Here is a 13,552-nt window from a genome sequence, read left to right on the forward strand (position 1 = left end):
CGCGCACACGCACAAACACATACACACAAACGCACACAGACACACGCACACAGACACACACACGCACATACCAACGCACACACACACAGACACACACACACATGAACATGCACACACACACGAACACACACACACGCAGGCACGAACACACACACGCTCACGCACACACACACACACACACACACACACACACACATACACACACACACGCTCACACACGCACACATACACACACACATATTCTCCCGGCGCGAATCCGTAGGCACCACACACAGGGATGACGTGGTCCCTGCAAGGCGATAGGTGGTGGAGGTCTGGCACTCTGAATATTTTCCTATTCCGGATTTCTCCAGGATATTTGTTGGTCTATCGCTTGGAAAAATAGAATTATTATCAATTTTTTTTGTTGGTTTCCCCTCAGGAATGTCTGCTCCATTACCTGTTTATGGCGCGTATCACTACCTGTCTCATGCACCGCATGACCTTTGCTGCATGGGATTTTACTCCAAGCTATGGTTGCCATAGCAATGCAACCCAGTGCTGGTGTGTAGTCGCGGTAGGAAACAGTGGTGCGGAAAAAGTGGATTTGTTAGGTGCATCAGCCTGCGGCGACTGACTTTTTTTTTTCAGGGCCGAGCGCCACGCCGGAACCTCCCGCACAGTCATGCCCTGGCCACGCCCACTAACTGTAGGAAGCGGCAGATTGTTCCCGTCTGGTGTTACAGGAAGGGATTGTATCGCTGCTGACATACACCGCTGGATGAGATCATTGCATGTGGCAGGCGTGTGCAGGCATAGCCACTCGTTTGGCGTTTTGGGCGGAGTCCAGGTGGTAATGGTCATGTATTATCGTCTTTTACAGGTCTCCTGCGGGTGAGGACAACAGAAAGCATCTGACAGTCAAGGTAATAATAATTATATTAATACTAACATTTTTGTTGCTGTTTAATTTCCCCATTAAAATACATATGTGAACATTTAATTTAATTTTAAATATAGTTGACATTATATATTAATTAATAATAACAATAATTAAACTAGAAGCCAAAATTCCAGGGGAAATTTTGATGGGCCTGTCCGGGTGTTTTTCATAGGAGCGCGGGCATAACCTGCTGAGCTGGTCTCAGCTGTGAAATCAGGCGGTGTTATTAAAGTATCCGATAGAGCAGGCAGTGACGTGAAATCTGTTGACGTATAGAACATGTTAAAAAATAGCATGTTAGCATGTTAATGCTAGCCTGCTAACATCAAAAGTGCTAACAGGGCGTGGCCAAGGTGCTTCACATTAAATGTGGTGTTGTTTGGAGCATGTTTTAAAATTAGCATGTTAACATGCTAATGCTAGCATGCTAACATCAAAAACGCTAACAGGGTGTGGCCAAGATGCGTCACTGTAAATTTGGTCACGTTTGGAGCATGTTAAAAAAATTAGCATGTTAGCATGCTAATGCTAGCATGCTAACATCAAAACGCTAACAGGGTGTGTCCAAGATGCGTCACGTTAAATTTGGTGATGTTTGGAGCATGTTGAAAAAATTAGCATGTTAGCTCAAGGCGTAGCATGTTAATGGCCGTAGGACAGGGCGTCCCTAATAAAGTTGCTGTAGGACAGGGCGTCCCTTATGAAATGGCCAAAGGACAGGGCATCCCTAATTAAGTGGCCGAAGGACCGGGCGTCCCTAATGAAGTGGTTGTTGGACAGGGCGTCCCTAATGAAGTGGTTGTTGGACAGGGCGTCCCTAATAAAGTGGCTGTAGGACAGGGCGTCCCTACTAAAGTGACTGATGGACCGGGCGTCCCTAATAAAGTGGTTGTTGGACAGGGCGTCCCTAATAAAGGGGCTGTAGGACAGGGTGTCCCTAATAAAGTGGCTGTAGGACAGGGCGTCCCTACTAAAGTGACTGATGGACCGGGCGTCCCTAATAAAGGGGCTGTAGGACAGGGTGTCCCTATTAAAGTGACTGATGGACCGGGCGTCCCTAATAAAGTGGTTGTTGGACAGGGCGTCCCTAATGAAGTGCCTGAAGGACAGGGCGTCTCTAATGAAGTGCCCGAAGGACAGGGTGTCCCCAATAAAGCAGCCAAAGGACCGGGCGGTCTTAATAATGTGTTTGATTGTCATCCTAATGAAGCTGCTGGTTTAATCTGCCATTGAATCACAGTGCTGTCGCTGCTGCTGTATCAGTACCCCTTGTAGGACCCCCTTTGCTGGCAATGACACAGTAGCAGTACCACTTATAAGGGGCCCCATTTTACCAATGCTACCAATGCTAAAATTAGCATTCAATGCATTCTAATGCGAAAATGACCCTGTTTGAGCGTTAATAGCTCGGCCACGCCCAGTCCGATCGCTTATAAAAGTAATAGCACACCTCACACAATATAGTACTAATTTTTGATATATAGCACGCCGGTGTGCGTGCTTCGGTACGACCCGCATTAAGTGCCGAAAAAGTCTGAAATAATAATAAATAAAAAAAAAAAAAAAAAATTTTCACCCATTGACACTTTTTTGTTTTTTCAAATTTGTCAATGATCCGTAAATCAGACATAGATAAACCATACGTCAAAACATCAGTCTTGATGAGATCTACGAGACACCATTAAAAACGTTTTTCTATGTCAAACCATCTGGACACAAAGTCCAAAAAAGTCCAATTTTGGACTAGGATAATAAACGCGTTCCGAAAACGCTTTTTGGGGAATTGCACGCCGACCGTAAATCCGACCGAGCCGAGCCATACGTCAAACCGTGCGGAAGGAAAAGCCGCACGACCTGATATGAGACTTGTGTGTGGGCTGTGAAGCGTTTCATCGCAAATCTTAAGAAACCAAATTTTTTCACACTTTTAATGTTTTGATCACAATTTGTGGCCCTCCTGTAGTCCCCAAACAAGCAATCAATACGTCATTTTGTGCGTTTTTTTTGTGCGTCTCACGGCCTTAGCGTGGCAGCCACAAATGCGAGACATGGCCTTTTTGGCCTTCTTCCCTATTTCCCATGTTTTCCTGACCACTGTTGGTGGTAGCAACACATCCAATATGTCAGATTGTGTGTCCCATGTCTCTAGCTTTTACGGCTGGTCACTGGGAGCCAAAAACGTGTTCCCAGCACGATAGTAAACGGTACTTTTTACACTTTGAACCTGATTTGTGGGCGGGCCGTACGACCTACCAAAATAAACAATATGTCATATTGTGTGGAGTTGTTTCTCTACGTTTCACGGTTTTTGCGTGGCAGCCTTGAACGTAAGACATGTCCTTTTTTGCTGGTCCCAGCACAATAGTAAATGGTCTGTCATGCTGACAGGCCCAAATAATATATATTATTTTCTTTTTTTTTTTTAAATCAACATTCAAAAAATGTCAACATTTATTTAAATGTGAAGTGAGTGCGGTTGACTTTGCTCTCGCCACACGAAGCCAGCCCAGCGAAGTGGCCCGTTCGCCCACATCCTGGAGCCACATTTGCATCGTTCTTGAAGGCCACAAAAGGCTTTTTTTAGGGTCTTAGGGCATCTTCATGCACTTCATGAACACACACACATAACCAAAGCATGTCTACCTTTCTTTCTACCTGTCTATTCTCCCCCTCCCATCTGCTATGGCGCAGACACAGACAGCTCGAGTCCCTGGGATGCCAGCCATCTCCGATTGTCATCTGTGTGGCGGTCCCCACCCGGCCTTAAAATAATACAGAGCAGCGCTCCCACCGAGTTGGGCCTGAGCTTTTGGACGCGCTTCAGGCAAACTGAGCCTGGGTGTGTGGGACGCTGCAGAAATCCCAAGCAGCCAAGTTCGAGAGAGCGGACTGCAGTGGGGACCTGTGGCGCCCCCTGGTGGCCGGCGCGCGTAATAAACTCACTGAGAGGCATCTCTCTGCGCCGTTTGGGAATTCGAACCGTGCTCCAATGATTGAGTGAAGAGAGAGTTTTTTGGGCCTTGGTTGCAATGCAATTACAAAAACAGATTGATGGCAAAAATTAACACTAAGCATTAGTGTTTTGCTGTATTCTGATTCCAACCCTGAGCTCTGTCTGAAAGTTGAGTCATGGCAACTGGACATTCTTTCTTTAACGTAGAAAGAAAGTCCAGTTGCCATGACTCGACTTCATCTTCACAGAAAACCCTGAGCTCTGTCTCTGTCATTTCTCTGTGTGCACGTAGCCGCCTGTAGTCCCATGAGCGTGGCAGTGTGATGCCATGGCTCCTGCGTTGAGTGCCGTGTTGGGGGCGGAGGTCGCGGGGTCGGGGGTCATGGTGCTGGTGAATGGTCAGCTGGCCCTGGTGGGGACGCTGACTGCTGTCTCCGCCTTCCTACTGCTCTCCCTCATCCTGATCTTCTGTGTCAGCTGCCAGGGGTGAGTTTTATTTCATTTCTACTTTATCTAACCTGTGACAACGGTCTAAAAAAAAAGGGGGCGTGGCTTAATATAAAGTACACGCTATTTAAACATTAAAATATGATGGTGATAGTGATTAGATATAGTTTGCATTTTTGTTCAATTGTTATAATTGCAAGTGGGAACACAGTCATGGTATGCACATGCCGGTAGTTAATAGTGTAGCGGTTTAGATATAATGCATGCATACTAATCAGCACTGAGGAATTATTCCTCATTAGGACTGTATTATACAAGCAGGTTTAGGAGTTTACAGTCCAGTTCAGTGGGTAAATGTCCCAGTTGTCCTCAGGGGACATGAATCCCTCGCCCTCTGACTCAGGCGCGTTGGAGGAAGGAAAACATTGCGCTGCGCTGAGCTTAATGTTTTCTACATTTGGTGCATTTTTTTTGTTTGCTGTAATCATGCATTTCTTTGTGTGCATATTTATTACTGTGAAAGTGTTGAGTCTGAAGTCTTCCACCGACACCTTCATTTCCTCCACAGGCAGAAGAAAGCGAACGGTCCCCCGGGAGACAACGAGAACCTGATGAATGGGGTAACGCCACTTTCTCCAGCGCAGCTCCTCACCGCCTCAGAGCTTTAGGGGCGCGGCCGGGGCTTTCAGGCCACCTTTGATGGTGTGGAGAACACCGGGTTTCTGTTTTTTTGCTCAAGAATTAGCATCTCCGTTTTGGCCACGGGCTAATGTCAGGATTCACGCATGGCTGGCCGCTCTCTTCCAATCTGGCAACGCGCCGCGTGAATCTGTTACGCCGAGAGGTCGGGAGTTCAAGAGTTCAGCGGTGTTTAAGAACGGGCCGGAAGGTCAGCGCGGGCTGCTTGACGACCTTTATTTATCTAGTTAAACGTGACTAGATAAATGGTACAAGCACTGCTGAACAGCCCCATGGGTTGTTCAACAAAGTAACGTATATTCTTACAAAATACTAATCTCATTTAGCAAATCTGTGTAGACAAATGTGTAAAATGTGATCACATATCTATTCAAATATAATGTCGGACATGGATCATACAGCGCTTTGGAAACCAAAGACTAATTTCATTGTGAATTTTTTCCTTTTTAATCAGGATTCACAGGATTTTGTTACAATGTGCAATATACAAACTACTGTAAAAAGTTGCCATTTAACTGTTTTAACATTTGTGCTGTACAGTAAAGAAAATTCCTTTTTAAAAAATATGTTCTCGCGCAGAAACCTTGATACCATCGTATCAGCGGGGCATGATTAGAAGAAGCATCACAGTTCATGCCAATATCACTAGTGGAAAAACAACATTTTACGATTCACAGCACTTGAAGGTAAATGTTGTGTCGTTCTTGCATAAAGGAGTGCTAGAGATGATGCCAGAGACGTCGGATCGCAATACCCAAAAGCCACTTTGGATATTTGATGATCTGTATCCAGAGTGCCGCTTTTGCCCCGAAATGCCTGCCCGGTCTGGGAAAATATTGTGGCCGGAGTCACTTTAAATAATGTTGTCTGTCACAATCTGACAGGCTAAACGGGGTCTTTGGCTTTGCCGCAACAAGCTAAGTGCTTTCGTCCCATAACCGGAGGTCTGAGGACTCCATCGTCACGAAACTGCAGGGAGCCCACAAGGTGGCGCCACAGAGTCACAGTTTCAGACGAAACGGCGCGAGGGTCTTCCCTTTGTTTGCCTCCGCTGCAGAGTGACGTTCTTGTTGTATTTTTCTGGACTTCTTTGGGCAGGTGTCGGAGAAGGAGACGTGCAGCCAGTCTGCAGACAGCCACGGCACGGACCTGATGGCCAGCAGTTCCCACAACGGGCCCCTGACCAGCGGCACAGGTACCGCGGCAGCACATGCGCCCCCGTCGCCAATTTTACAGAGTTTAACGTCCCCGCTGTCGCTGACAGTGCTGACCGATACCATGGACACCAGCCCCCACCTGTCTGAGGAGATGCTCTCCAGCCAATCAGAACTGAGGTCGTCCAAATGCCACCAGGACCGAGAACTTCCCAGCATCCCACCCAGCAACGGCCTAGACGTGGCGGCGCCAGGCGGCGTCCAGCCCACCGCTGGAGACGGCACCTACGAGGTGCTGAAGGAGAGCGCCTCGCGCGACGTCAGTGTGGAGGACTCGCTCTACGAGACCGTGAAGGAGCTGAAAGACCTCTGCCGCCCCAATGGTACCTTGAGCCCTGAAGAGGCGGTGGCCCCTGTGACCCAGCCTGCGGCGCTCCTCAATGGCCGCCTCACGCCAAGCCCCCCCAGACCTGGCCGGGCCGCACTGGAGATGGGTGCGGAGTACGCCTCGGTCGACCTTAACAAGAAGAGCCGCTACAGTGCCGACATGGAGGCCAGGAGGTCGGCCACCTTGGTCACAACGCCATTCCACATCGAGGAGCCGGACGAGGAGAAGCCGCCTCCCATCCCTGATAAGGTTCTGGATGAGAATGAGAACCAGCAGGTTTCTAATGGAACGGCGATGCAGAATGGAGAGGTGAGGTCTTCAAAGTGACCTGGTATATATTCTAGAAGTAGGCAGTGATGCAGCATTGCCATGGTGATAACGGCCGTCTCGGTTTGTGACTGAAGTCGGAATGGCGCAGCTGGAGGAATTGAGTAGCCTAGTGGGTAACAGACTCGCCTGTGAACCAGAAGACCCAGGTTCAAATCCCAATTACTACCATTGTGTCCCTGAGCAAGACACTTAAGTGTCTCCGGGGGGGGGACTGTCCCTGTAACTCGCTTGTAAGTCGCTCTGGATAAGGGCGTCTGATAAATGCTGTAAATGTAAATGTAAATGAGGAGGAGTGGCTTCAGTACGTAACTTCTCCACCTCCACCAGTCCTGTCCTCCTCAGCACCCCTCCTCCCCTTGACAGGCTCTGTTTTTTTTTGATTATGTCCCCCCTCGGGTGTATTTCAGGAACACCTTGCGCCCTGATTGTGGGGGTGGGGTGGAGCTGCTGACTTCGTTCTTCGGTAGACACGCTAGGCCGGTAATGCGATGGGTAATGTATGTGGGTCTGAGGGGCGGGGCCCCGGGCTGCAACCGGCCGCGGTCAGAATGACAGGCGCCGTCCGTGATGAATGGGACAGGTGTGGCCCGCGCGAGGGGGACATCAGTCAGTGTCAGCATGAGGGTGTCCGTCAGGTGGCAATGTGACACGTGCTGCATTAACACACACACACACACACACACACACACACACACAACACCGCAGTCAGCGTTCCATCATGGCTCCTCGTAGCTAACAGCCCAGGTGTCGCGGTGAAGGAGCACGTTTTAGATAAGTGCTTCGGGGATGTTCTTTGAATGCGCGGTGGGAGCAGCGGGGGGGACTTTTCCTTCACTGTCTGAACAATGCTGCTCCCTGCAGGGTTAGCGACTCTGGTCAGTTTCTGTTTCGCTCGCCTGTGCGCATTTCTATGGAACTTTTTAGTCTTGATACTTTAATTGTGTCCTCTGGTGGAATGGGAGAAACTTGGGATTTCATGCGTCCGTGGGCTCTGTTACAAATCGTCTGAGGTAACGCAGGTGCAGGACTTGACCTCAAGCCGCTCGATCTGCCAACGTTGCTCTGAACTTCTCTCACCTTTCCACACGCAACTGACGCAACGGACTCACGAGTCAACAATCGGATAACGTTGTAACTCTCTAGGCAGATGAAAATGCACCGGTATGCAAAGTACGACTATTGACGATCATTACAATCATGCCGATCTACTGACTATCCAGTACTCACCGGTGCAAAATCCACCTCCTCCTCCTCTTGTTGCTGGACGCCATTCAGCTTGTTCTTGTTACGTCCTGGTCTAGGTCAGGAACGTGAACAATGCGAAAGAGGGAGGGAAACGGCACAAACGTTTGAATGATGTGATTTTTAATAAAACGGAACAGTACAAATCACGCCTTGAAACACAGTCAGGCCACGGAAAAGCACCGGGTGGACTAATGGGAACAGGACATCTGTCTGCCGTATTTTCCCACTCTCCCTTTCCTTCCTTTTACCTCCTCCTCTCCCCGCCATCTTTAACGGCCTCACTCCGACGGGAGCGCAAATCAACGTCAGGTCGGGGAGGAGTTCCGTAATTACAGGCTCCTCCTACAAAAAGGAAAAACACAAACAAGACAGAACACACAGTCCACACATCCCATGATGGGGATGATGGGGATCCCACGTGGGGACAGTAGCCTAGTGGGTAACACACTCGCCTATGAACCAGAAGACCCAGGTTCGAATCCCACTTACTACCATTGTGTCCCTGAGCAAGACACCTAACCCTGAGTGTCTCCAGGGGGGGACTGTCCCTGTAACTACTGATTGTAAGTTGCTCTGGATAAGAGCGTCTGATAAATGCTGTAAATGTAAATGATCACGGGACGTAGCACTTCTGTTTATGCATACAGTTCATTTAAGTCATAAGAGTGCTGAAATCACAGGCTGAAGAGCCTATCAACAGTTAGAGTTCGGTCATTTAGAAATAATTTTAGAAATAGTCGGGTTATTATGTTTTCGGACAGGTACGAACCGAGTCGTAATGGGATCAGATTTTGCCAATCCAGCATGCGCGCCTTTGGACGGTGAGAGGGAACCCGGACGAATCTCACCCCAACAAGGGGAGAGCATGCAAAGGTCTGACCTGGGACTCGAACTCGCTACCTTGGAGGTGTGCACTGTGTACTTGGTGGTCCGATCCCCCTGGTCATGTTTAATGCCCCGCCTGTCAGTCGGGCCCTGCTTTTCCCCCTCCGTTCCTCTCAAGGCCCGGCGAACGTACCGCTTCATCCAGCACTCTAATGAATAAATCCGTCCGGACAGCAAAGGGCGTCTCCCGTGTAATGAATTCCAAAAAAAAAAAAAAACCCTCGTGGGGGCTTTTGAAGGCCGTTAAACGGACCGCTTTGTTAATTAAAGCGACATCAGCGCACGTCTGCTCGGCGTGGAGTGCAGGTATGCGTTTTAGCTAATCATCGAAACAGCAGTGGCGCCCTCACAGGGGGATTGGAAACGAGCTCGGCCCCCCCCCCATATATCAACGCGCCCCGCAATCAAGCCACACCGGCTGGACGGTAGCGCTGGCGCGTGCCATATGACGTACTACTCCGCAGCGGGAACTATGTGTGTGTTTCAGCATGGGGCACCATGGGGCATCGACGCCCTCCACTCGGTTCTCAAGGTGTTCGCTATTGATCCGGGGGAATTACTTTGTTACTTAATGGCTTGCCGAATTGATTGCTTCTTCTATAGGTGGAGCAGTATGGAAGGCTGCAGTTTTTTGTTTTTTTTTAGCGATGAATTTGTAATGAATGCGTTGCCTCATTAGCACGTGTTGCATGTGTCGTCTCACTCACTGTACGTTTTCTTTTCTAACCGCAGACACACTCGCCGGTGACGCCGGTCCCTCAGCCAGAGAACGGCGTGGAGTCAGACAATGAGGTGGGCGGTCTTTTGATGACGATGATGACTTGCGTAACGATTAGCTCGTGGCTTATAGCTCGAAACAAGGTTTGTGCCCTTTCTGGGCCAAGAGTTCAGAGCGATAGGACCAGGCCACTACTGTTGTGGTGCATTTCATTTTGGGCTCTGAATATCATATCACAGATAAATACTAATTTTAACCACATTTTAACCCCAGTTCTGTCTACACGATATCTGTCATATTTCTGCTAAAATTGCACCTTTTGGTGGTTTGTTGTTTTTTTTTTTGCAAATCCAGTAATAATATTTAGTAATAAAAACCAGTGCAGGCTGCACATTAACAGGCCGCCTAGCAACATCTCAGCAAACACAAGATAAAAGAGCCTCTTGGCGCAAGTGTGTGTCACAGGTGTGTGGATTTACCACCGAGCTGGACCAATCAGGTTTGAGAGGTGGAGTGAGGATGTGAAGAACCTGTTTTGTTCTCCAGCTGAAGAGCATGTACTCCACCGTGATGAAGGCCGTGGTGGAGGAGAAGGAGAACGACTACAGCAGCATCGGGGAGATCAAGGTGGTGGAGGCCGACTCCACCTCCAACAGCCTCTACGCCACAGTCAAGGACCTCTACTCCACACCACCCACGCCAGTCCAGCCCCAGGAGGTGGAGAACGTGGACCCCGGGTACGAGACCATAAAAATCCCAAAGAGCGGCGATGAGGGGCATTCGCCGGGAGGCCAGGCGGAGCCCGACTACGAGAGCGTCGGGGAGCTGGGCCTCAATGGAGAGATGTCCCGCCTCTGACGCCACCTACTGGCTCATCCACTGCCTTGAATCCCCATCAACAATCTCTCTCTCTCTCTCATTCTTTTTCATATCACTCCATCAGTCCCACCCGTCACCTCGGTGAACTCCTAGCGAGTTGATGTCTTAAGTATCTGTTACAGTGGTGTCGCGGAGTGCCTTTGAGTGAAGAGTTTTCAGTCGAAGTTTGGCCGGGGTGTGTGCGGACCCCACAGAGCGAAGGGTTGCCGTTCCATTCCAAAAAAAAACAACAACTTCAGTTACACCAGCCAAATAAAGCAGGATCTGTCCCCTAGAAAAAAAATGACATTTTTAAAAGTTTGACAATATTTCAGTACATTTCATACGTTTGGGACACGGATTAAAAAATGTGTGCAGAATAGATTCGTATTTATTTAAAGGCGAGAAAAAGCATTTTTGAACGACAGCTCTTGTGAGGTTAATTTACTGGTGTTTTTTTTAAAGATGTTATGTGTGATATGGTACGTGTACTGCCGTGGTAAAACCATTTTCCTTTCAGGATTAAAACCTATTTAACTATTAAACGTTCACATTTTATGCTGTATGTGGAGTTGCCAGAATTGTGCATTTGTAGCATTTGCTTATGATGTTTTTCCCCACTACCAAGAGTACTCTGTGACATTAAAAACCTGAAGCACAATATTAAGAAAAATTACGGTACTTCAGACAATGTACTTAATTTCATGTATCAAGTGCTTTTTTTTTTTGCATTTATGAAATAAATGGTAGCACAGGCGTATGCAGCATGTACAGTATTGACGACTAGCCAATTGAGGCTTGTATATAATTAACAGATTTTTTTGAATCAGCAAGTAGCCCCGGTGGTTTTATTTAAAAAAAATGTATTTGTTACGAAGTGGGTCACAATCCGCACTCTGCCTGGGTTAGAATGGGAATAGCGTGTTTTATACGGCACTGTGCATGACAGCCAAAGCGGGGGCTTATTCCTGGTTTTGTCAAAGGGAATTCACTTGATGAAGATGTCTGACTTGCATACTGCTTTGTGACCAATCAGATTATTCCATAGTCGTAACTCTCATGCTGTATTTTTTGGAACAGTTTGGAGTTGGTGGTACGTTGTGCTGGTACTTGCTCTCTTTGCGTTGAAGAAAAATGAAGTTAAAACTGAATTTATGTTTTCTTTGTTTCATGTTATATCAGTATTGATGTGAAGATTCTTATGCTGTTTTTGATATTTGAAACGATTACTGGTTTAGTGGCTTTATGTTAAATGTTCAGTAGCAATGGCTTTTGCTTTGAGGATAAAATACACAGGAATTTTTTTTAAAATCATGATTTTAGGACATTTTTGTTAGGTGGAATCCCCCAACCCTTCCCTGTTATTAACATTACTCGACCCCAACCCTGTTCACTGATGTAGGGTAGCAGTATCTGGTTGTCATCATTGATCAGTGATGTTCATGCAGATGCCATAAAATGCCTTTAATGGTCTGTTGTCGACAAGCATTAGTGCCAACGGTACCGCTCCAGGTGTGTGTGTGTGTGTGTGGTGTGTGTGTGTGTGTGTGTGTGTGTGTGTGTGTGTGTGTGTGTGTGTGTGTGTGTGTGTGTGTGTGTAAGCCCTTTGTTCTTTGGAAGTGCTTATCACCATTGTTGGAGTCTGTTGCTTTGTGTATGTTTGCATGTAAATACCCATGGAAATTATTAAATATAGCCTCTATGTAGAATGTGTATGTTGTGTCTGTTATTTGCATCATAGTTGTGAATGGGATTTGTCACTTGGCCACTTTATTAGGTATACCTACCCCACTCAAAAGCATCTGCATTTGGCTTCTGGAATATAAAACAATATGCATTGAGGTAAGGAGAGTTCCTGCTGAGCCCTTTTTGATTAAGGAAAAACAAAGAGCAATGTGAGCGACACACTTAGCCTTTTTGTTGCTCTAGGGCACGGGACCTGTAATTTGAGAATGGACAAGGCTCCAAACAGAGAGATGAGGAGACATACAGCACTATGCAAAAGTTTTAGTCAGTAGCTAAATTAATGACAGGTTTTTCCATCTTCACTGTAAAATCGTTGAAATGTGGTCTCTGCATTTAACCCATTGCCTGAGGGAGCAGTGGGCGGGGACAATGCTTTGCTCAGTGACTCAGTGGGATTCGAACCGGCAACTTTCTGATTACAGGACCGCTTCGTTTCCTGTGCCCCAGTGATAGGGACTTTCTAAAGTTGTAAAACGTAAATGTAAAAAAAATTAAAGTGAATGATCTGCAGATAGAGAACAATAGAAGAAAACAGAGTCTCTTTTTCTATGCACATCATGGAAAATAAGGAAATTATGCATTAGGTAAACATATATTTACCTATATTTACAAAGTTGTTTTATTTTTACTGGTTTGTTTTGATGCCTGAAACTTTTCCACACACACACACACACACACACACACACACACACACACACACACACACACACATATATATAGACTGTACATTTTAAAATCGAATCTAAATCAGATCACTTTGTGCTCTTTATATATATATATATATGAGAAACGTTTAACGAACACAAATAAGCACCAAAATGCTTGCAGTTGTAAATAATGCGCAAAAAAGGGGCGAGTGGCCTGGTGTTTTTTTCCCCCCTTTTCCCTCCATCCTTCCATCCGTCCCCGCCCATCGGCCTCTCTCCTCTCCCGCCTTGCGTCATTGTTTTGAATGCGGCCGCCTCTCCTCCATTACAGCGGCTTTGGAGGGAAACTGACACGCCGTGTTGCCAGGTCGCGTCTGGAATTCACGCAAACCAGAGATCTCGGTTAAGAAAAAAAAAAAAGAACTCGACGCAATCCAACACCATATTTATGTTAGCACATATGTTTAACATGTCTGAAATACACCTTTTTACACCGAACTGATGATAGGTTTACTCAACAATGAGACATAAACGGCAGTGGGGGCCTGTAATCTTTTTAA

At 47.1% G+C, this 13,552-nt stretch overlaps 1 protein-coding gene across 2 annotated transcripts in view; it reads left to right on the forward strand.

Annotated features, from left to right (window-relative positions):
- pag1 (phosphoprotein membrane anchor with glycosphingolipid microdomains 1) overlaps nucleotides 1-12,312 on the forward strand; it is a 29,613-nt gene extending 17,301 nt beyond the window's left edge. For both annotated transcript variants that reach the window (XM_028964610.1, XM_028964612.1), the window contains exons 2-8: nucleotides 863-905; nucleotides 4,168-4,361; nucleotides 4,891-4,942; nucleotides 6,120-6,216; nucleotides 6,286-6,872; nucleotides 9,756-9,815; nucleotides 10,288-12,312. In XM_028964610.1, the coding sequence (XP_028820443.1) occupies nucleotides 4,204-4,361; nucleotides 4,891-4,942; nucleotides 6,120-6,216; nucleotides 6,286-6,872; nucleotides 9,756-9,815; nucleotides 10,288-10,599 (1,266 nt within the window). In that variant the 5' untranslated portion in view covers nucleotides 863-905; nucleotides 4,168-4,203 and the 3' untranslated portion in view covers nucleotides 10,600-12,312. The remainder of the gene's footprint in view (nucleotides 1-862; nucleotides 906-4,167; nucleotides 4,362-4,890; nucleotides 4,943-6,119; nucleotides 6,217-6,285; nucleotides 6,873-9,755; nucleotides 9,816-10,287) is intronic.
- Nucleotides 12,313-13,552: the final 1,240 nt, after the last annotated feature.

The sequence above is a fragment of the Denticeps clupeoides genome, chromosome 20 (genome assembly GCF_900700375.1).
Source record: "Denticeps clupeoides chromosome 20, fDenClu1.1, whole genome shotgun sequence".
Taxonomy (NCBI): Eukaryota; Metazoa; Chordata; class Actinopteri; order Clupeiformes; family Denticipitidae; genus Denticeps; species Denticeps clupeoides.